Source organism: Ovis canadensis, chromosome 15 (assembly GCF_042477335.2).
Source record: "Ovis canadensis isolate MfBH-ARS-UI-01 breed Bighorn chromosome 15, ARS-UI_OviCan_v2, whole genome shotgun sequence".
Lineage (NCBI taxonomy): Eukaryota > Metazoa > Chordata > Mammalia > Artiodactyla > Bovidae > Ovis > Ovis canadensis.
In genome coordinates, this window is record NC_091259.1 from 70,704,361 (window position 1) to 70,729,309 (window position 24,949).

The 24,949-nt window shown below is 40.1% G+C and overlaps 1 protein-coding gene across 2 annotated transcripts; it reads left to right on the top strand.

Annotated features, from left to right (window-relative positions):
- The first annotated feature begins 229 nt into the window (after positions 1–229).
- DEPDC7 (DEP domain containing 7) lies at positions 230–24,152 on the top strand. 2 transcript variants are annotated; one of them, XM_069554690.1, is made up of 9 exons: positions 230–1,218; positions 15,818–16,208; positions 18,112–18,239; positions 19,062–19,251; positions 21,967–22,178; positions 22,929–23,071; positions 23,250–23,375; positions 23,470–23,548; positions 23,830–24,152. In XM_069554690.1, exons 1-9 carry the CDS (start codon positions 1,146–1,148, stop codon positions 24,021–24,023), a joined length of 1,536 nt encoding a protein of 511 aa, XP_069410791.1. In that variant the 5' UTR covers positions 230–1,145; the 3' UTR covers positions 24,024–24,152. The 2 variants fall into 2 exon arrangements, with proteins under 2 accessions (XP_069410791.1, XP_069410792.1); XM_069554691.1 differs by having other exon boundaries at positions 1,097–1,218; positions 13,652–16,208.
- The last annotated feature ends 797 nt before the right edge of the window (positions 24,153–24,949 follow it).

Below are 24,949 nucleotides of genomic sequence, written 5' to 3' on the forward strand. Positions count from 1 at the left end.
AAAGGCCAATTCTGGCACCAGTTTCTAAATCGTAGGAGCCCGTGTCTAACCTACTCAACTGGGGTGCCCAGGGTCGCAGTTGCTCAGCAAGTGTTTTTTGAAATAACCATATGTATGTATTCTTCTAAGCATTTTGAAGGAACTACGTGTCGGAGCTTTTTCCAATAAGCTAAGTCCCATATAAAAACGATTCTGATTTAATAATCTGTTAAACGGGCACCCTCCTTCTAAAAAGATATTTATTATGTGTGCCAAAGGTTTAAAATGATTGCTAAATCCCCAAATTTCGGGAATAAAACGGGGGCGCAAGAATTTGGCAACTAAATTATTGGTCTCAAACCACTCACCTGAGATACCCCAGCACTGGGTCCCTGGATTTCCTGTTCTCAACTTCCCCTTAAGAGCCCCACTTCCCTTCGTTCCTAGCTCTGTCCCTAACCCACTTGACCCAGAGTTATTTTGGAGGCGGCACCGATTTGCTTGGCAGCCAGCCCCAAGGCAAGCCAGCTGCCCTCCGGACTGCGAACTCTAGACATTGCTTTCCCGGGCCAGATAAAGATTTGTTCTTTACAGGAAGGGATGCGTGAAAAATTCGAAGCATTTATCACCATGACAGAATTTTAAGCACTTATGTTCCAGACCCAGCAACTAAAATACATGAATTAGTTCGTGTAATCTTCATAAAAATATTCCGTGAAGCGGGTACTGACATTGTCCCCGCGTCACAGGTGAGGGCACTGAAGCCCAAGGCAGTTAAGCAACAGAGCTAATCCACAGTGGATGCGCCTTTCACCGAAGCTGGCTTGAGCCTGGGCGCGTACGCCTGCCTGCGCGTGGGCTGTGCAGACGGCGGCGGGATGCTGGTTGCATGGGGCCGGCGCGGACTCGCAGGGCTCAGCACACCAAAACGCTTCTGACCTGGCTACCTCCAGGGCTGGGGCGGGGCCCCACCTTCCCCTGGCTCCCGGGGCCGCAGGTTACCTTGGGCCGCGGCCGGCACGTGACCGGCGGGGAGCGGAGCGCGGCGGGGGCGGGGCCTGGCGGGAGCCCCGCCCAACCCCGGGCCAGTTAATAGGCTGCTCCAAGGCGAGCGCCCACTTCGCGGTGCGGTCGTCTGAGGCGGTCGTGTCCCGGTGGCTGCGGCCATGGCGACGGTGCGGGAGAAGGCGGCGGCGCTGAACCTGTCGGCTTTCCAGAGTCCGGCGCAGAGGCCTCCCGGTAGGTGCCGAGGACCCGGTCCGGAAACGGTGGGGGCCTTGGGGCGGGTGGGGGACGCAGGCTGCGGTTTTCGCTCGGACGGCGACCCCACCGGGTTACAGCCAGGTCTGCAGCGGCCTCCGCGAGCCCCCGCACTGCTGTGGCTCCTTGCACCCGCGCCGCCGCGGGTGGGCTGCCGCGCTGGAGCCTGCTGTCCTCGCAGCCAGCTTTCTCCTAAGTTCTCCAGACTTGAACTTCGCCGCGCGCGAGTCTGTGCGCCAGCTGCCTGCCGGGCATTCTCAGTAGACTCCACATCGTTACTGGTGACTGTCTGAGCCACACACCGTGGCTCCACGGTGTGGCCAGTGGCCGAATGCCTCTCTTGCCCGCTTTGTTCCCCAGACTCTTCCTAGGAGGGCTGAGAAGTTTCTGTTAATATAAGTTTAGCTTCCACCGGCAGGAACTTGGCATAAAAGGCATTTATTAGTTACGCTTTCCGGATAAGCAGTATTAAAATGAACAGAAATTTTTGATTTTCAGTGGTTGCTTGAGATTAGGGGAGACAGTGATTTTTGCCAGCTTAATCATGTCTTAGGGGGCAGGTTACTTAGGATGTTAGTATGCTACATCTTGTTTAAATGTCCAAACAATTGAACGGAATCGGATGATCAGTTAAACTTGCTGATATGTTAAAATTCCGATTCTAGCATACCCTACATCTCAGTAGATACAGTTAAGGAGTCCAGATAACACTTGGCTTTCTTGTTTTCCTTTTAGAAATGTTACACTCCGCCCCCGCCCCTCTCTGTAGCTACTATGTGGGATGCTTAGAGGATAAGCGTAAGTTCCCTTATTGTTAAAGTCTTTCATTTGAACTTGTGAGTCCTCCCTCAAGGTGACAGTGGTCAGTGGATCGAGGTGGGTAAAACTGGGTACATGTCAGTGGCCCCGCTTTTGTGTTTTACTTACAATTAGAAATGCTCCTTTTAATTTTCAAAATGCTAATGATAAATTGTGATAGACAACCACTTCTCATTTGTACTTTCCTAAGAACTGTCTTAATATCGATCTTACTCTCCAATTGAAAGGATTCAAATAAGCATCTGATGGGTACATTCAGAATTTCTCCAGTGTTTACAGTGTGAAGAGAAGGGGACTACTTTAGGAGTATAACATCAGCAATATTGGAAACAGTCTTGAGAAATCTTTAGGCTTACTTTCTGAGTGAAATTCCCAAATCTTACATGATTAAAAGCCTTGTCTTCTCTAACAGCTGAAATACCAGTTCTGAGCTTTGGTCATTAGTGAACAGGTTCTTACGATAAGAGAATATGTATTCAAAATTAAATAGATGACTCTCAGAGGAAAGAGTTGAAATGTTGGTTATCGAATTTGAACCCAAGGAAAGAACACTGTCTTCTGCACACCAGGTGCAGTGGGCAGAGAAGGGCCCACTGCCTTTTCTCATTTGTTTTGCTTGCTGCAGTTGGAACCCTACCTGTTATCCAATGTTAATCCCCCTTCCACTCTTTAGTAGCCTTGTCACAGTCCTCGTGAGCACGGTAATGGGAGCCTCTGGTTCTTGGTTCCTTGCCATTCTCTTTCTGTGTGCTCTGGCAAGAAGCTTTGTATCTGTTTCTCTACCTATTAATAATTCTTCCATAGTTTAAAGGGGCTGTAACAACCAGGGACCTGATTTATGTAGAGGAAATAAAGTCTGTGTGCTAACTTTTAGTAAGTCCTTTGAAGATATTTGTCTTTTAATATAGACGAGCAAAAAGGGGGTATGTTATCCTGTTATCCCTTTCTAACTGTAACCTAATTCTTTTAATTCACCTGATATCACTTTTCCAGGGAGCTCAAGTACTTCCCATATGCTGTCTCATTAATCTGTATGAATTAAAGCAAGGGCCAGTGCCTACTTTCATTGCTAATTTTCTAAACATATTTTTAAATTGTTCTTTATTTTACGTAGTTTACCTGCAGCCTTCTTTTCAGAGGCAGTGTCAGTCTTCAGTGTGACATCTCTAATGCTGTGTAAGAGGAAGACAAACTTTGGGCTAACCAAAACCAATATACAGTAAAAAGTGTTGCAATGTTGATATTGGTGTATAGGAAGTTTTTCCCGATCAGTCGCAGCTGCCTAATTTAACACCCAAAGCCCAGCTCTCTACATTTATCTATTTTCATGAGATTTTGGTTAATGTCCAATAAGTGTAGTTCTTTTCCTTTGTCTTAATTCTGTGAGTAATGTTTTAAAAGCTCTTTTGAAAAAAAGTAATTCTTAAATACAATTCTCCCAATCTGAAGTGATTTCAGATTTTATATACTTATCTTCTGGTGAGTTAAATCTTCTCGTGTGAGTCACATTTGTCTTCTCATCTGCTAGTGATCTTTGATTGACTGCTGTTCAGAGCTTGACATCATCACCCAGGTGGTAGGAATGGGTAAAGGGTAAATGAAGGTGGAGACTGTGTCCCCTTAATTCAGAGAAAGGAAGAGGAAGAAAGAGACCCTCCTTTTTTTTTTCACTTTTTAAATAAATTTACAAATTTTTAGAATAGATCTAGATTTACAGAAAGTCATGAAGTTGGTGCATAGAGTTCCCATATATCCTTCACTCAGATTCCCTTATTATTGGCATCTTACATTAGGGCTTCCCTGTTAGCGCAGTTGTAAAGAATCTGCCTGCCAGTACAGGAAGATGAAAGTTCAGCCCCTGGGTCAGGAAGATCGCCTGGAGGAGGAAATGGCAACCTACTCCAGGTATTCTTGCCTGGAGAATCTCATGGACAGAGGAGCCTGACGGGCTATACAGTCCATGGGGTCGCAGAGAGTGGGACAGGACTGAGCGCGAGCACACTGACTGTTAACACACTCTTTTATTAGTATAGTACGCTTGTCACAGTTAGTGGACTGGTATTGATATCCATACTTTTACTCAGCTTTCCTTAGTTTTTGCTGAATATCCTTTTTCCGTTCCAGAGTCCCATCCAGGATGTTATTATACATTACTGTGAATCCACGTCTCCTTTGGCTTTTCTAGATACAGTTTCCTGTTTCATTTCTATACATCTGTTGATTGCTGGATATGTGCTAGCCACTTTACATGTGAGGGTCTCAGATGACCCTCACAATAACTGAGAGAAGTGGAATTAGCTATGTTTTGCACCAGAAAAGTTAGGCAGCTTGCCCATGATTGCATTATTAGTAATGATGGAGCCAAGAATAGAACCCATTTCTCTGGGTCTCTAAAACCCAAGCTGTTGTCTTTCTCTATTCACAGAACCCAGCATTAGGCCTGCTGCATTAATGCAGCTTTTCATGTCTAAACAATATTCACTTAACCGAGGGTTTCTGAGCTTCAGCGTTATTGACATTTTCTTTGTTGTTGTGGAGGCTGGCCTGTCACTGTGATGTTAAGCAGTGTCCCTGGCCCCTCTACCCACTAAACATCAGTAGCACCTCCCCCTCCTTGGCATATAGCAGCCAAAAATGGCTCCAGACATTGACAAATGTCTGGGACAGAGGATAAAATCACCCACTAGGAACCACTGTGTTAACCCTTCTTTAAAATATTTTAATAGTTGGCAATAATCTGCAACTAACAAGTATTGAATAATTTGAATCTTTGTAAAATATAAGGGAATTTGAAAGGAATGGATTTCCCTAGTGGTTCAGGAGATGTGGGTTCCATCCCTGGGTCAGGAAGATTCCCTGGAGAAGGAAATGGCAACCCACTCCAGTATTCCTGCCTGAGAAATCCAATGGACAGAGGACTGGGTCTCAAAAGAGTGGACATGACTGGGTGACTAACCAACAACAAGGCCCTAGCTCACTGTAAGTTTTGTGCAAAATATGCCAAACATAAGCTGTCTGAATTCTTGTGTGTGTGTGTTGGGGGAGAGGGGGCAGTTTAATGCTCAAAAATGAAAATAAAATTGTTACATACTAATTTTGAAGTAACATGTTTTAGTAACATTGTGTGTATATTTACCTTACATTGGGATCCAGTATTGGGATCCAGTTTTATAATGTCTGTTGATCTTCTAAGGAGATCTATTAATCTATTTGAAATGATTATAGAATTATTTTCACCCTTATATTGGTTCTCACAGCAGGGCCGTAGTTAAAACTGACTACATAGATCATGGCTGAGACTCATTACCTGCTTGTGACATATGAGTAAATGTAATTTCTTGACTTGTCTGCCTTATAACTTGATTTTTAGGGAATTATTACTATAATAACTTGATTATTTAGCATGCATTTTTTAAAAGTAAAGATGATTATTAGTGGTATTACAAATACATATCAATTCAGTATTAGGAGTATAACTTTTTGTGGCTGGTAAACTTTTTTGGGTAGATTTCAAATACATGAAAAGGATTGGTCTTTGCCTTTGAAAAATAGCTCTTGTTTTCAAGCAGATAACGATGAACCTGCTTGAAAACTGAATGTTAACTAGCCTAGACTTATGTAGTGCTCACGAGCATGTGTAGTATGTTCTAGACCTAGTTTCAAACAATTTCAGAGCCTCTTGATAGCTTCTCAAAGCTTTTTATCTGACAGGTCAAATTTGTTCCCGTGCTTCGCTTCTTATATTTTGTTTGATTTAAGTGTCCATATCTAAATGGACAGTGATCTGTTTTAGTCTCTGAAATCCTATAAATCAGTTTAGACTTGAAACCTACCATAAACATAGTGTTTAACTCTTGTATGGGTAAATGAAGGAACCACATTATAAGTTACCTCTCTTACTCAGAGTTGTTGCAGCTGGTCGCTATAGACTTTGATCATTAGGTTACGATGTCTTTACAACATGCTTAACCAAATGGTAAACAAAGAAGCATCATTGTAGATAGTGGTGAATTTTTAAAAAGTGTCCAGTTCATATGCAAGTGAAGTTTAAGGATAAGCTGAAACTTAAATTCTGATTGCTAGACTTGCATAAAGCATTCATTTTATACTTTTGGTCTCTTGAGTCCTGTTTAGAAGTCTCAGTAATTCATCTTACTGGGCCATGGTCAGTGATCCCAATGTTCATTTCAGCTCTTAGATGATGATAAATATGAAGTTTCAAACCAGTATGTGGGGGATTTGTGTTCAACTGGTGAAGTCAGCATTAAAAAAACAGGTTATCCTAGTGTGGGTTTTGGCACATTTACTTGTCAAATCCAGGGTATATTATGTTTTAAAGTATCTGTATGAGCATGAGCTAGTTTGGGTCTGTGGGTGGTGATGCTTGAGGGGAAATATCGCAGAATGCAATGGTTGCAAATTAATGGTCAGTGAGAACAGAAAGGACCTGAAAGGGTTGAATTGTATTATGCCTGGAGGACTCTGGAAACATTGTAAGGCTCACAGGTGCCTACTACCCTGCTCTAACCTGTTCTTTAATCTTTTATATTGCGTTATCCAGCCTCCAAGACTTCCTGATTTCCCATATTTAAACAGCAAGTTAATATGGGAAATATATTCTGTATATCCTGTTTCCCCTGTGAAGATTAGCTATTTTCACGCCACTGAGGCTCTCATCCCCATCAGTTGTCTTATTGATCTCAAATTAATAAGTGAGTCAGCTTTATACCTTAGGATTTGTATGCTTCCTTATAGCTCAACTGTTGTTATATATGTTTCATCTTTAATATTATTACTAGCCCAGAAGTCTGTTTTGTTGGTATTTAATAGGCAGTCTGAGCTCTGCAAGTTTAAACCTTGCTTATTTTCCTTTCCTGTGTACTGTGGATAGTATATCATAGAATTTATGATATCTATCTTTATTTTAGGATTAATGACTACTAAGTGTTTCTAAATAGCTTGGTTAAGGATTTACAAATCTTAAAGATGTTTTTTGTTTATTTCATCTCATAGGCTCACTTAAAACTCTTTCAGATAATCCAAGTCTTCAGTGAAAGGTTAATGCTAAAACTATCTGGTGACTTACTTTTAATATATTTATATTTACATATTAGGAAATGCTAATATATATTTAGTAGCTTAAAACTGAAGATAAGTTTAATTCACTGAGTCTCAATTTCTTAAAAATAGGATTATTAATAACTATTTCAGAGAAATTTATTAGGATTAAATGAGAGAAGGCAGAGCTTGTTATATTGTAAGTCCTCAAATGTTCAGTTCAGTTCAGTCACTCAGTTGTGTCCAACTCTTTGCGACCCCATGAATCAGCATGCCAGGCCTCCGTGTCCATCACCAACTCCCGGAGTTTACCCAAACTCATGTCCATCGAGTCGGTGATGCCATCCAGCCATCTCATCCTCTGTCTTCCCCTTCTCCTCCTACCCCCAATCCCTCCCAGAATCAAGGTGTTTTCCAATGAGTCAACTCTTCGCATGAGGTGGCCAAAGTATTGGAGTTTCAGCTTCAGCATCAGTCCTTCCAATGAACACCCAGGACTGATCTTCAGAATGGACTGGTTGGATCTCCTTGCAGTCCAAGGGACTCTCAAGAGTCTTCTCCAACACCACAGTTTTCAAAAGCATCAATTCTTCGGCACTCAGCTTTCTTCACAGTCCAACTTTTACATCCATACATGACCACTGGAAAAACCATGGCCTTGATTAGACGGACCTTTGTTGGCAAAGTAATGTCTCTGCTTTTCAATATACTATCTAGGTTGGTCATAACCTTCCTTCCAAGGAGTAAACATCTTTTAATTTCATGGCTGCAGTCACCATCTGCAGTGATTTTGGAGCCCCCAAAATAAAGTCTGACACTGTTTCCACTATTTCCCCATCTATTTCCCATGAAGTGATGGGACCAGATGCCATGATCTTCATTTTCTGAATGTTGAGCTTTAAGCCAACTTTTTCACTCTCCTCTTTCACTTTCATCAAGAGGCTTTTTAGTTCCTCTTCATTTTCTGCCATAAGGGTGGTGTCATCTGCATATCTGAGGTGATTGACCTTTCTCCCGGCAATCTTGATTCCAGCTTGTGCTTCTTCCAGCCCAGCGTTTCTCATGATGTACTCTGCATAGAAGTTAAATAAGCAGGGTGACAATATACAGCCTTGATGTACTCCTCTTCCAATTTGGAACCAGTCTGTTGTTCCATATCTAGTTCTAACTGTTGCTTCCTGACCTGCATACAGGTTTCTCAAGAGGCAGGTCAGGTGGTCTGATATTCACATCTCTTTCGGAATTTTCCACAGTTTCTTGTGATCCACACAGTCAAAGGCTTTGCCATAGTTAATACAGAAGATAGCTGTTTTTCTGGAACTCTCTTGCTTATTCGATGATCCAGCGGATGTTGGCAATTTGATCTCTGGTTCCTCTGCCTTTTCTAAAACCAGCTTGAACATCTGAAAGTTCACGGTTCACATATTGCTGAAGCCTGGCTTGGAGAAGTTTGAGCATTACTTTGCTAGCATGTGAGATGAGTGCAATTGTGCGGTAGTTTGAGCATTCTTTGGGATTGGAATGAAAACTGACCTTTTCCAGTCCTGTGGCCACTGATGAGGTTTCCAAATTTGCTGGCATATTGAGTGCAGCACTTTCACAACATCATCTTTCAGGATTTGAAATAGCTCAACTGGAATTCCATCACCTCTACTAGCTTTGTTTGTAGTGATGCTTTCTAAGGCCCACTTGACTTCACATTGCAGGATGTCTGGCTCTAGGTGAGTGATCACACCATCGTGATTATCTTGGTCGTGAAGATCTTTCTTGTACAGTTCTTCTGTGTATTCTTGCCACCTCTTCTTAATATCTTCTGCTTCTGTTAGGTCCATACCATTTCTGTCCTATATCGAGCCCATCTTTGCATGAAATGTTCCCTTGGTATCTCTAATTTTCTTGAATAGATCTCTAGTCTTTCCCATTCTATTGTTTTCCTCTATTTGCATTGATCGCTGAGGAAGGCTTTCTTACCTCTACTTGCTATTCTTTGGAACTCTGCATTCAGATGTTAGCTAGTGTTAATATAATGAAGATTTGCAAAAAGACTAATGAGCAAATATTTTAAGTTCATTTAAATCTCAGCTATAGTCTCTGGTCTATTAGGAAGTTAAGAATTAGTGAAAAAGTGAAAGTGAAGTTGCTCAGTTGTGTCTGACTCTTTGTGACCCCCTGGACTGTAGCCTTCCAAGCTTCTCTGTCCTTGGGATTTTCCAGGCAAGAATACTGGAGTGGGTTGCCATTTCCTTCTCCAGGAGATCTTCCCAACCCAGGTATTGAATCCAGGTCTCCCGCATTGTAGGCAGACACTTTGCCCTCAGAGCCACCAGGGAAGTTAAGAATATTAAGTGATAATCCTCCTTTTATGTAGTCATAGTGACTGAAAACAGTACAGCCACTCCTAGTTCTGGATACCAGGGAAATGACCAGGACGTATTTTGAGATTCCATCCATTGTGTGATTCTGGCTCTACTCAATAGATACTAACTGTGGTGCATGCGTGCATGTTAAGTCCCTTCAGTCATCTCCAACTCTTTGCAGCCCTGTGGGCTGTAGCCTGTCAGGCTCCTCTGTCCATGGGGATTCTCTAAGCAAGAATGCTGGAGTGGTTTGCCATGCTTTCCTCCAGGGGATCTTCCCCACCCAGGGATTGAACTCACGTCTCATATCTCTTACATTGGCAGGCGGGTTCTTCACTAGCACCACCTGGGAAGCCCAACTAACTGCAGTACCAGTAGTAAATGTAGTTTTAACTTCATTTATCTGATCAAATCTCCCTAATTCAACTCTTAAAACTACTCACATATTTGGGAAATTGCCATCAATTCCTTCTTTGTTTAGTAATGCATTATGAAGTATCTGGAATTTTAAAATACCTGGATAATTAAAAACAATCTTGCTGATAATTTTAAACTAACATCATAATAATGGGTAGACAGTAAAATTGAAAGTGAAAAAGTGAAAGGTGCTCGGTTGTGTCTGACTCTTTGCAACCTCATGGACTATATAGTCCATGGAATTCTTTAGGCCAGGATACTGGAGTGGGTAGTCTTTCCCTCTCCAGGGGATCATCCCAACCCAGGGATTGAACCAGGGAATCCCACATTGCAGGCAGATTCTTTACCAGCTGAGCCACCAGGGGAAGCCCATGGTAAAATCACCCATCTATTTTTGGTATTGGAAATAATACAAACAAATAATAAGGTTTTTTGTGTTTCTGTGTGTCTCTCAGTAATTTTTATGGCTAGTCAGTCAGGTCACTCAGTCGTGTCTGACTCTTTGCAGTCTCATGTACTGAAGCACGCCAGGCCTCCCTGTCCATCACCAACTCCCAGAGTTCACTCAGACTCACGTCCATCGAGTCAGTGATGCCATCCAGCCATCTCATCCTCTGTCGTCCCCTTCTTCTCCCTCCTTCAATCTTTCCCAGCATCAGGGTCTTTTCAAATGAGTCAGTTCTTCGCATCAGGTGGCCAAAGTATTGGAGTTTCAGCTTCAACATCAGTCCTTCCAATGAATATTCGGGACTGATCTCCTTTAGGATAGACGGGTTGGATCTCCTTGCAGTCCAAGGGACTCTCAAGAGTATTCTCCAACACCACAGTTCAAAAGCATCAGTCCTTCAGTGCTCAACTTTCTTTATAGTCCAACTCTCATATTCATACATGACTACTAGAAAAACCGTAGCCTTGACTTGGATGGATCTTTGTTGGCAAAGTAACATCTCTGCTTTTTAATATGCTGTCTAGGTTGGTCATAACTTCCAAGGAGTAAGCATCTTTTAAATTCATGGCTGCAGTCACCATCTTCAGTGATTTTGGAGCCCCCAAAAATAAAATCTGCCACTGTTTCCACTGTTTCTCCATCTGTTTGCCATGAAGTAATGGGACCAGATGCCATGATTTTTGTTTTCTGAATGTTGAGCTTTAAGCCAACTTTTTCACTCTCCTCTTTCGCTTTCATCAAGAGGCTCTTTGATGAAACAGTATGAAACATGAACAGTATGAAAACACTAAGAGATGGGACACTGAAAGATGAACTCCCCAGGTCGGTAGGTGCCCAATATGCTACTGGAAATCAGTGGAGAAATAACTCCAGAAAGAATGAAGAGACAGAGCCAAAGCAAGAACAGAACCCAGTTGTGGATGTGACTGGTGATGGAAGCAAAGTCTGATGCTGTGAAGAGCAATATTGCATAGGAACCTGGAATGTTAGATCCATGAATCAAGCAAATTGGAAGTGGTCAAACAGGAGATGACAAGAGTGAATGTCGACATTCTAGGAATCAGCGAACTAAAATGGACTGGAAGAGGTGAATTTAACTCAGATGACAATTATATCTACTACTGTGGGCAAGAATCCCTTAGAAGAAATGGAGTAGACATCCTAGTCAACAAGAGTCCAAAATGCAGTACTTGGATGCAATCTCAAAAACAACAGAATGATCTCTGTTCGTTTCCAAGGTAAAGCATTCAGTATTAATGATAATCCAAGTCTGTGCCCTGACCAGTAATCCTGAAGAAGCTGAAGTTGAACAGTTCTGTGAAGACCTACAAGACCTTCTAGAACTAACACCCCAAAAAGATGTCCTTTTCATTATAGGGGACTGGAATGAAAAAGTAGGAATTCAAGAAACACCTGAAGTAATAGGCAACTTTGACTGTTGGAGTACAGAATGAAGCAGGGCAAAAGCTAATAGAGTTTTGCCAAGAGAACGCACTGGTCATAGCAAACACCCTCTTCCAACAACACAAGAGAAGGCTCTACACATGGACATCACCAGATGGTCAACACCAAAATCAGATTGATTATATTCTTTGCAGCCAAAGATGGAGAAACTCTATACAGTCAGCAAAAACAAGACCAGGAGCTGACTGTGGCTCAGATCATGAACTCCTTCCTTATTGCCAAATTCAGACTTGAATTGAGGAAAGTAGGGAAAACCACTAGACCATTCAGGTATGACCTAAATCAAATCCCTTATGATTATACAGTGGAAGTGAGAAATAGATTTAAGGGACCAGATCTGATAGAGTGCTTGATGAACTATGGATGGAGATTCATGACATTGTACAGGAGACAGGGATCAAGCCCATCCCCAAGAAAAAGAAATGCAGAAAAGCAAAATGGCTGTCTTGAGGAGGCCTTACAAATAGCTGTGAAAAGAAGAGAAGCAAAAAGCAAAGGAGAAAAGGAAAGATATAACCATTTGGATTCAGAGTTCCAAAGAATAGCAAGGAGAGATAAGAAAGCCTTCCTCAGTGATCAGTGCAAAGAAATAGAGGAAAACAATAGAATGGGAAAGACTAAAGATCTCTTCAAGAAAATTAGAGATACCAAGGGAACATTTCATGCAAAGATGGGCTCGATATAGGACAAAAATTGTATGGACCTAACAGAAGCAGAAGATATTAAGAAGAGGTGGCAAGAATACACAGAAGAACTGTACAAAAAAGATCTTCACAACCCAGATAATCATAATGGTGTGATCACTCACCTAGAGCCAGACATCCTGGAATGTGAAGTCAAGTGGGCTTAGGGAGCATCACTACAAACAAAGCTAGTAGAGGTGATGGAATTCCAGTTGAGCTATTTCAAATTCTAAAAGATAATGCTGTGAAAGTGCTGCACTCAATATGCCAGCAAATTTGAAAACCTCATCAGTGGCCACAGGACTGGAAAAGGTCAGTTTTCATTCCAATCCCAAAGAAAGGCAATGCCAAAGAATACTCGAAGTACCGCACAATTGCACTCATCTCACATGCTAGTAAAGTAATGCTCAAACTTCTCCAAGCCAGGCTTCAGCAATACGTGAACCGTGAACTTTCAGATGTTCAAGCTGGTTTTAGAAAAGGCAGAGGAACCAGAGATCAAATTGCCAACATCCGCTGGATCATCGAATAAGCAAGAGAGTTCCAGAAAAACAGCTATCTTCTGTATTAACTATGGCAAAGCCTTTGACTGTGTGGATCACAAGAAACTGTGGAAAGTTCTGAAAGAGATGGGAATATCAGACCACCTGACCTGCCTCTTGAGAAACCTGTATGCAGGTCAGGAAGCAACAGTTAGAACTGGACATGGAACAACAGACTGGTAAAAGTGGGAAAAGGAGTGCGTCAAGGCTGTATTTTTATGGTAGATACAAAATTATACTATAAGTGAATACACTATGGTTCACTGCAGTCCCTATATTTATTTCAACACAAAAGATGAATTTCAAATGACCCACTTAAAATTTATGACTCGTGCACTGAGTTGAGGTTTTTTCCCCAGCCATACCGCAAAGTTTATGGGATCTTAGTTCCCCAGTCAGGGTTGAAACCCGCCCGCCTACAGTGGAAGCGTGGAGTCCTAAACCCTCGACTGCCAAGGGAATTCCCAGGTGGAGTTTTACTATGTCTCAGAAACTTATCTTTGCTTTCATCTTAAACATTCTATCTAAAAAAGGAAGGAAGATTGTTTCAAGTAGGAGTTTCTTTAATTATAATTCCCCTTATTCCTTACTGTTGTACTGTTGCATATTGTTTTTCTTTTTTAGACTACTTTAAACAAAATCACTGCAGATGGTGATTGCAGCCATGAAATTAAAAGACGCTTATTCCTTGGAAGAAAAGTTATGACCAACCTAGATAGCATATTCAAAAGCAGAGACATTACTTTGCTGACTAAGGTCCGTCTGGTTAAGGCTACGGTTTTTCCAGTGGTCATGTATGGATGTGAGAGTTGGACTGTGAAGAAGGCTGAGCACCGAAGAATTGATGCTTTTGAACTGTGGTGTTGGAGAAGACTCTTGAGAGTCCCTTGGACTGCAAGGAGATCCAGCCAATCCATTCTGGAGGAGATCAGCCCTGGGATTTCTTTGGAAGGAATGATGCTAAAGCTGAAACTCCATTACTTTGGCCACCTCATGCGAAGAGTTGACTCATTGGAAAAGACTCTGATGCTGGGAGGGATTGGGGGCAGGAAGAGAAGGGGGCTACAGAAGATGAGATGGCTGGATGGCATCACTGACTCGATGGACGTGAGTCTGAGTGAACTCTGGGAGTTGGTGATGGACAGGGAGGCCTGGTGTGCTGTGATTCATGGGGTCGCAAAGAGTCAGACACGACTAAGCGACGCGACTGAACTGAACTGAACTGAAGGGAAATAAGTCTTCCCTGGTAGCTCAGATGGTTGAGAGTCTACCTGTAATGCGGGAGACCTGAGTTTGATCCCTGGGTTGGGAGGATTCCTTGGAGAGGAGGGCATGGCAGCCTACTCCAGTGTTCTTGTCTGAAGAATCCCATGGACAGAGAGCCTGGTGGGCTATGGTCCATGGCGTTGCAAAGAGTCAGACATGACTGAAGTGGCTTAGCTTGCTCACGCAAGGGAAGTAATCAGTTTCAATTTCTTTGCCAAAATATCTTGAAAATAAAGGAGGTTGTATACTTAACAAAAATGAAGGCTTAAAAACCAGAACACTGAATATTCAGAGGGTCATTCAGATAACACATAAAAAGGTATACTGTGTTTCCATAAAAAGAAAGAGCAAGCCAGCTAGCCAGCAAGCTGATGATTAGCTAGTTTTAATTCCGTTAGCTTGCTAAAACTTAAGGTACATTTTTTCCCCATTATTTCTCCTTTTCTTCTTCGTAGCTATGTCAAATATCAATTTATTAAAATGAGGAAAAATATAAACCTTTGAAAGCATGTTTTCTTTCTTTTCTGTTTGGCTAAAACCTAACTTTATTTCTGTGCTTCTCCTATCTTTGCAGTAGTCTCTAAGCTCCTGTTGAGCAGGAACCAAACTGTTAGTTTACAAAGCACTTAATTCATGAGCATGCATAATAAGAAGCTTTTAAAAATTGGTTTATTCCAACAAGCATTATGTGTGAATGTATAACTATACGTCTGTCTGTCCAGCTATCTATCTAACTAATAAATGCTTTGAAATCATATAGACCGTGAACCAAATCCCAGCACCACCATTACAATATAATGTTCAGAAGTTATACCTAACCTCTGTACATCTGTTTTCCATTTCACAAATATGATGATGTCTGCTTCATAGAGTTTCTACAATTAGATCATTTATGTAAGGCATTTAATAGAGTTCCTTAATTGGTAACTGCCGCAAGGTCCTATTTGATCTGCACCGCTCACTCCCGTTTTCTCTGATCTCACTTCTGTTGTTCTTTTCCTTGGTCACCTTAGTAGGTTGTGGTGGCCTCTCTTCTGTTCTCATAGCAGAGCACCTCCCTCAAGGCCTTTGCTCTTTCAGTTTTCTTGGCTTTCCCCTCAGATAACTACACAGCTTGCCCCCTGATTTTACTCAGGCTTCTGCTAAGGGATCACCTTGTCAGAGAGGTCTTTCCTGACCTCCCATCTAAAATAGCATTCTCTCTCTTACCTGGCTTTACTTACCTTCTTGGCACTGATCTTACATACACATGTTGTCTGTATCTTCCCACAAAGTGTGTTTAAGTCCTTAAGAACAGGGACTTTATTTTGCCCATTCTTGTATGCTAACACATAGAACAGTGTTTAGCATATAGTAGGCACTAACTTTTAAATTAATTGCTACTAATAATTTCATATTTCAATAACAAGCTGCCCTCATAATTGTTCCTTATTAATAGCTTTGGAGATTGCTACTTTTTACTTAAGGCTTGCTTAGACCTTATTACAAATGAGTGAGGTGAGTCTGTGATTTTTCCCATTTCAGGTTTCAGTGTAGCCCAGAAGCCATTTGGAGCCACATATGTTTGGAGCAGCATTATAAACACTCTTCAAACACAGGTGGAGGTGAAAAAACGAAGGCATCATTTAAAAAGACACAATGACTGCTTTGTTGGTTCAGAAGCTGTGGATGTCATTTTTTCTCATCTAATGCAGAATAAATATTTTGGTGATGTAGATATTCCTCGGGCCAAAGTGGTAAGAGTTTGTCAGGCACTTATGGACTACAAAGTATTTGAAGCAGTTCCAACCAAAGTCTTCGGAAAAGACAAAAAACCCACATTTGAAGATAGTAGTTGCAGCCTTTATAGATTCACAACACCACCTAACCAAGACAGTCAATTAGGGAAAGAAAACAAACTGTGTTCACCTTCCAGGTGAGTATATGTTAGATTTTCATTTAATATTGGCAGGAAGAGGCACCTTGTTAGCACAGTCAGTCTCGGGATATTGGCAGAGGGGATGTTTACAGGATTTTGTCTACTTTTTAGTGAGATGCTGACTATCTTTTACTTTTGAAATAATGTTAGGCTAAAATCTGGGTCTGTGGGTAAATTTGATAAAGTAGAGTGAACTTTTATTTGATATCTCCTAGAATTCTTATTGACTTCCCTGGTGGCTCAGATGGTAAAGTGTCTGCCTGCAATGTGGGAGACCTGGGTTTGATCCCTGGGTCGGGAAGATCCCATGGAGAAGGAAATGGCAACCCACTCCAGTACTCTTGCCTGGAAAATTCCATGAACTGAAGAGCCTGATAGGCTACAGTCCATGGGGTTAGCAGAAGTCATCAACAAATTTTTATTTTCCTGCTTCAAGTTACAATCATAGTATAAAGAATATTAGAGAGTTTATACGCAAAGTGGTGTGAGAACAGGAGAGGTGAAGACAAACAGGTGGGTTGTCACTAGAATCCAGAAAATAGCAGATGTGAAATATGAAAGGAGCCAGAATGCAGAAAATTTCATAGGACATGTTAGGGAGTTTGCATGTCAGGGAGGCCATAGAAAGATTCAAAGTATGATGAGATTGACCTTCAGAAAGGTCATCCTGGCAGCTATATGGACAGCCTCATGGGGAGAGCTAGGTAGGAATCTGTTGCAATACTGTGAGCTACAGATGAGGAGGAAGTAGGCAGCAGTGGTGGAGAAGGAGGAACCATTTAAAGGGAGACAGAATTGTAGAACCCAGTGACTGAGATGGATATAGGTCATAAGTGCAGTTAACGTAGTTATTTGTCATGAAATAAAACTTTTTCCCTTTTATGCCCCTCAGCTAAATGGTGAGGAGGTGACCGTGTAATTGAAGCTCTTAAAGTCCAGATATGACCCAAAGTCAGACATATAGTGTATTGACTTTGAAATATTTTTTAATTCTATATGTAAAACATGATAAAACTTACTTCTCTGTATACGAAGGAAGTAGGACAGGTAGGGCATGGTCAGTACTTTCCAAATGGAGATCCCTGTGCTTTATCTGAAACCTTTGGAACAGATGCTTATCGAAATTTGGAACTTTGGAGATTTTAGAAAGCTAATAATATACATATATCATTTACTAGATAATACTCCTAGACACAGGAGACATGGGTTTGATATCTGGGTCAGGAAGATCCCCTGGAGTAGGAAGTGGCAACCCACTACAGTATTCTTGCCTGGAGAATTCCTTAGACAGAAAAGCCTGGCAGACTACAGTCCATGGGGTCGCTCAGACACAGCTGAGCATGCACGCAGATAACACTCCTAGAGGGATCTGGGACAGCATCTGGTAATCAAACACATTAATATTTCTGCATTGAAAACATTCATATTAACTGGGATAGATATAAAGGCTATGATAATCTCAGAACAGATTTTGTCACTGTATGAATTCTGAATAGACAACTTTGAATTTTTCAAAGCTTCTTGGGTTTCAGAATTGTGAATAGGGGATTGTAGATCCATATTTGATGACCACTGTCTACCAGAGAATGCCCTGGAAATAGAGATCACTAATAAAAATGATAAGCATAATTAAGTTTGACCACGTCTGATTGTGTTTTAAAATTGGAGACACAATTTTAGTCATTGAATCACTTTAAGTGCTCAAAGGAGAGTTTATTTAGTGTATAGTCAGGCTTGAGAAAGAAGGTGGCATGTCTTATATTTTATTCTGCTCTTAGAATTTGCATTTGTTATGCTTTTGCTGTGACATACATAAACTGTCTAGAAACTCTTAGCTCTCAAATGCAAAAATATTTCTGTAGCCTTACGAATAAAAATTTATGAAATAAATTTGTTTTAGATATGCAGATGCATTATTTAAGTCCTCTGACATCAGATCCGCAAGTTTAGAGGATCTGTGGGAAAACCTGAGTTTAAAGCCTGCCGACTCTCCTCGTGTAAATATCTCTGCAACCTTGTCTCCGCAAGGTAAGCTAAAGATGATACAGGAAGGAATAGAAGACTGACTTCAAATAAAGTTATTTAAATTTTTTCAGTCTTAACCTTTATTAGAATTTAGATATTCAGAGCACAAAGAAAGAGCACACTGTGTATTAAAGCTGTTTATATTAAGTTTTAACAGAGGTCTATTATCTTTAACAAATAGATCAGTGTTGCAATTCTGAACACTGACTTTTGTCCTATCAGCTGGCAGAGGTTCAAATCTGAAATGTTTCGCATGCAGATTTTTTTAAAAAATTATTTAAAATACGCTTTCAGCTCTAGCTGAAGGTTTTATTAGAGTCAGTAAGGTTTTATTAGAGTCAGTAAAAAACTGGAAAATTATATTAAAACGTTAACAGGATTCTTATATTCTTCTTTGTCTATGGCCGTGGAATGTGGTTTTAAGGAGAGATTTCCACCTTCCCTCCCCCATCCCAGTTGTGGAAACCCTGAGTGGAATAATCTGCAGCCAATAGTTTCAGACCAGTTTTCAGACTGAATGACTCATTCTTTCTTCCGCGGTCCTTATTAACATGTTATATGACTTGGTCTGTTATCAAGCCATATTGCTTTTTACAGTACAAGAACGAAAAGAATTCCTGTTGTCCAAAGTCTGTTCTCCTACACTTTTAAAACAAATCTGGAATTGTTGTTCCTTTGTTATAAGAAATCACTTCATAAAACTGACTTTCTCTTTTGTTTTCTTTTTCCACAAATTTATTAGCTTAGACCTGCCTAGGCAGATACTGTGGTGAGCCTAGTAACTATTAATTGTTAACTTTTCCCCTTGTCATTTTCCCTGTGCAGTTGTTAATGAAGTATGGCAAGAAGAAACAATAGTGCGACTGCTCCAGCTTATAGACCTTCCTCTCCTTGACACCCTCCTCAAACGGCAAGAGGTGATACCTAAGGTTACTCAGCCTAAGAGGCAGCCTGACTTGGTCAACAACAGGAACTATCTGGATCGAGGGATTCTCAAGGCTTACAGTGATTCCCAGTATGTGGAAATACCTGTAATAATTTGAGTGTATTTGTAGGAAGATAATTAGTTTTAAAATAATCTTTTGAATTCTTCTGTCCATACAATCAGATATGCTGTGTCAGTTGATATTATCATTGTTGGGAAAAATGAAGAACAAAATTACTTTGGTCAAAATTGATGAGATTTAAATGTCATTTTTTTTCATATTCATTTTTTTCAACATATATCTTACTTGCATATCAAGTGAAGAAAATGATTATGCTCCACCCTCTTTGTTAAAATATAGATCTGTCTAGTCTCTTAGAGCTGTCTGGTTTTACATTTCTAGTACTTCACCAGTTCTGCATTCTAATGAACTATTAATATAGTTGAATGTCAAAAGGTAGCTTAAAACCTTATGTGAAAAAAATAATTCCAACATAAGAATTTAAATTACATTTATACAATTTAAATTAGTAGGTGAAGGTATTTTATAATTACCTTAAATTTTAAGTACAGAATCAGAAATTGACCTTAAAGATCATCTGTCTACATATTAAGATGAAGCTGATGACCGCAGGAGGTGACCTGACCTGGGTGGTGGCAGAATTAGTTGTCCTGAGTCCACAGCAGTGGAAGATATGATTTTTTTTTAACTATTTGTTGTTGTTCAGTTGGTAAGTTGTGTCTGACTCAGAATTAGTTGTCCTGAGTCCACAGCAGTGGAAGATATGATTTTTTTTAACTATTTGTTGTTGTTCAGTTGGTAAGTTGTGTCTGACTCTTTGTGACCCCGTGGACTGCAGTATGCCAGGCTCCCCTGTCCTTCACTGTCTCCTGGAGTTTGCTCAGATTCATGTCCATTGAGTCGGTGATGCTATCTAACCATCTCATCCTCTGCTGCCCACTTCTCCTTTTGCCTTCCATCTCTCCTAGCTTCAGGGTCTTTTCCAGTGAGTCAGCTTTTCACATCAGGTGCCCCAAATATTGGAGCTTCAGCATCAGTCCTTGCAGTGAATATTCAGGGCTGATTTCCTTTAGGATTGACTGGTTGGCTCTCCTTGCAGTCCAAAGGACTCTTAAGAGTCTTCTCCAGCACCACAGTTCAAAAGCATCAGTTTGGTGCTCAGCCTTCTTTATGGTCGAGTTCTCACATCCATACATGACTACTGGAAAAACCATAGCTTTGACTATATGGATCTTTTATTGGCAAAGTGCTGTCTCTGCTTTTTAATACACTGTCTAGATTGTCATAGCTTTTCTTCCAAGAAGCAAGCGTCTTTTAATTTCATGGCTATAGTCACTGCAGTGATTTTGGAGCCCAAAAAAATAAAATCTGTCATCTGTTTCAATTTTTTCCCCATTTTTGCCACAAAGTGTTGGGACTGGATGCCATGATCTTAGTTTTTTAAACACTGAGTTTCAAGCCAGCTTTTTCACTCTCCTCTTTCACCTTCATTAAGAGGCTCTTTAGTTCCTCTTCCCTTTCTACCATTAGAGTGCTAGCATCTGCCTATCTGAGGTTGCTGATATTTCTCCCAGCAGTCTTGATTCCAGTTTGTGATTTATCTAAGCCAGCATTTTTCATGATGTACTCTGCATGTGAGTTAAATAAGTAGGGTGACAATACACCACCTTGTCATACTCCTTTCCCAATTTTGAACTAGTCAGTTGTTCCATGTCCAGTTCTATTGCTTCTTGACGCACATGTAGTTTTCCCAGGAGACAGGTAAAGTGGTCTGGTACTCCCATGTCTTTAAGAATTTCCCACAGTTTGTTGTGACACAGTCAAAGGTTTTAGCGTAGTCAATGAAGCAGATGTTTTTCTGCAATTCCCTAGCTTTCTCCAGGATCCATTGAATGTTGGCAGTTTGATCTTTGGTTCCTCTGCCTTTTCTAAACCCAGCTTGTATATCTACAAGTTCTTGGTTCATGTACAGCTAAAGCCTGTATTAACAAATTGAATGTTAAAAGTTAGTCATTCTATTTCTTAAAATGTAGCAATTTTCTTAAGTTACCCAACTGGGATTTTATTAGAAATGGCTAATTAATATTTAATTATTTTGAAACCCTAACTTATCTTCCTCTATTCTCTTCTAGCCAGAGTCATAGATGATAGATCATACCCAGAGCTTTGAAGTAAGCCACACTATATGAGAAAAATGCTGGTTTAGGAATCAGATCTGGGATCTAGTCCTGCCTGGGACCCTGAGCTAGTAACTTAGAGTTTCTGGACCTCCATAGTAAATTTAAGGTGTAGAATTTGAATTCTGATGTCCTTTTCAGGCCTGTATTATAGTGGATAGCTTCTGTTTTTGCTTTAAAAAAGAGTGAAGGCATATTGAAATCAAGTTTTTATCTGTGATACATGACCTAGCTATAGAATTATACATATCCATTATACAAGCTATAAAGAATTACATGTATCTTTGTCTTCCCAGGTGGCTCAGGGGTAAAGAATCTGCCTGCCAAGCAGGAGACATGGGTTTGATCCCCGGGTCAGGAAGATCCCCTGGAGCAGGAAGTGGGAACCCATTCCAGTATTCTTGCCTGGAAAATCCCATGCAACCCTGGCAGGCTACAGTCCATGGGGTCACAAACAATCAAACATGACTTAGGGGCTAAACAGCAAAAAGCAGCAGCAAAGGTGTATAGAGATTCATCTTAGTAGGAAACTCAAAACAGCTAGTAAATCAGGTATGGGTTTATTGGTTATCCTTTGCTTTTTAAAATAATTCTTTTCTCTCATAGGGAAGATGAGTGGCTCTCTTCAGCAATTGACTGCTTGGAATACCTTCCAGACCAGATGGTGGTAGACATAAGCAGAAACTTTCCTGAGCAACCAGATAGAATAGACTTAGTGAAAGAACTTCTGTTTGATGCCATTAGCAAATATTACAGTAGTAGGGAGCCTCTGTTAAATCACTTATCTGATGTTCATAATGGAATTGCAGAACTCCTAGGTAAGTAAGATGTTACTGAACACTAAAATTTCTCTTTGGAGGGAACAGGACAAAGTTTCTTGTCCCAAAATTAACCAAAATGATACTACTTCAAGCTGGGAGTGGATCTAGACTAATCCATGGAAAGTATGTTTTTTCCAAAACTTCCAGGGTTCATTTGGAAAGCAGCTTTACTGAGCTCTGAAGTCATGCAGGGACTTCTGGTTGCTATAGGTGAATGCTGCTCTCATTCACTGGAAACTTAAAAAGTATAGAGTAGCAGTTCTCTTTTTCAGAAAGTGTTACCAGCACTGTCGCCACTCTCCATTTATCCTCTTCACAATGGCAGACACTCTGCTTTGTCCCTGTACCAGTTGAGGCAGACTGTTCCATGTGGTTTGTTGAAAATAAGTTGCAGATTTCAAAGAATCCCATTTATCTCAGAGTTGGCTATATCAATACTGTATACATAGTGTACCCTTGAAATGTCATGAATTATTGGAAAACATGGGCTGAGAATTTATTTACAAAGCCACATTAGATTTAACATCCTAAGATTTGTGAATGACAAGGACTTAGGACTTGCCAGTTTGAGTATAGGCTTTCTTGATGGTATTGGCCATTCATTTTAATTCCTAGTCTCTTTGTTTTGCTGTTGAACATAATTTTGGATAAGTTTACTGATTAGCTTAAGTTTTAGCTTGACTTTTGTTCCCTTTGATATAGTTGTGTCTGGTCAAAATTAAAGCATTTTTTCCCTTTTGACAAAAGTGAATGGGAAGACTGAAATAGCATTAGAAGCTACTCAGCTCTTTCTAAAGCTTTTGGATTCCCAAAATAGAGAAGAATTTAGAAGACTGCTGTATTTCATGGCTGTTGCAGCACATCCTTCCGAATTTAAATTACAGCACGAAGTAAGTCTTTTGTCTAAATGTTAATTGTATTCAGTATCTGTAATACTTACAGGACATATTATTCCATTATCAGCATCAAGTATGTGGAAATGGATAGTAGCTATTAATATTTAACATTGCTTTTTATATTACATTTGTTCTTAAAAATAAATTCTATTGGGTATATGTTCTTTTACAGAGTGACAACCGAATGGTTGTGAAAAGGATATTCTCAAAAGCTATTGTTCACAATAAAAGTTTATCCAAAGGCAAAACTGATCTTCTGGTACTCTTTTTAATGGATCATCAAAAAGATGTTTTTAAGGTAAAACTCTGAAAGTAAAATTGAACTTATGTAATAGGTCACTAAATAAAAATGCTTAATGTTCCATGTGCCTTTTTTTTTCTTTTTTTTTAAGATTCCTGGAACTCTACATAAAATTGTCAGTGTTAAGCTCATGGACATTCAGAAGGGAAGAGATCCAAACAGAGACACAGGTAATCTGAGAAATACTCCTTCCATGTCTCACGAGGATAAGTGGTTGCATTTTAGTTTCAGCTAGACTCTAACTCATCTTCTCAGAGCTATTCAGACTTAGCAGAGAGCCTTTTTATGTCAGAAAAGCAACCTGACAGGGTTAGAAAGTCAGCAGTGCTTAGCACCTTTACATGCATTTTATAAAATCGGGGGGGGTGATATATATATATATAAGTGGTTTTTTTCTTGTTAATCTGAGGACTAGATCCATTAACTGAACTTTTTACTTTTAAACTTTAAGGATATATTTATTGCCAGAGAATTGACCGAGGTGATTATTCTGACCATACAAGGAAGACAACCAAGGATGAGCTATTGAATTTACTAAAAAATATTGATGAGGATTCAAAGCTTTCTGCCAAAGAGAAGAAAAAATTGTTAGGTCAATTCTATAAGTGTCACCCAGACGTCTTTATTGAGTATTTTGGGAACTGAGTGTCCAGTGTCTGTATATAACTTGTGTATTTTAAGAATAAATTATGTATCCTAAAGATTCAATCATATTGTAATATTAGTTGTTCCTCTAAGTATGAAACTGTACTTAATAAAACATTTTTTGTATAACCTTTTGTGAAACTGAGTATTAGATGGTGTATTGCTGTTAAGTATTGACCTCTCTCAGGTGAGTTGATTTATAGAGCTTTATAGAACATCCTGGGAATTTAAATGATGGGACATTGCAGGGTTTATAAAATAAAGTATTAAACAGTAAGGAAGTCTGTAATTACAAGTTAATAGGAGTGTGGTTTGTATCTTGAAAGGTATATTTCTTGAAGATACAAGATAGAAATTTAGGCTATGCTAAAATGAATTTGTCAGTTACCGTAAACTGTAGACAAGTCAGAAATTCTGTCTTAATGCTTTTGACAACTTCATCTTATTGTGGATATCTTATTATCTTATTGTGGATAATTGCAAACATACATAAATATGGGGAGAATAGCATAAGAAGCCCTTCATGTATTCATCATCCAGTTTCAACAGTTGTCAACTCATGGCCAGTCTTGTTTATTCTGGGCTCCCGCCTCAGCAAATTTCATACATCCTATCACTTCATCTATAAAATTTCAGTATGTATGACTAAAAGATAAGGACATTAAAAACATAACCCCAGTATCATTATTATGCACACACACAAAGTCACAATTCCTTAATATCTTCAAAAATGCAGTCAGTGTTCACAGTTTCTGATCTCAAATGACTGTGACATTTAAGTAGGGATCCCAACAGAGTTCATACATTGCAATTGGTTAATGTGCTTCTTAAATCTTTATAGGTTTTTCTCTTTGTCTCTCCTCCCTTTTCTCTCTGTTGTTCAGTAAACCTGGTCGGCTGTTCTTGAGTTTCCCACAATCTGGATT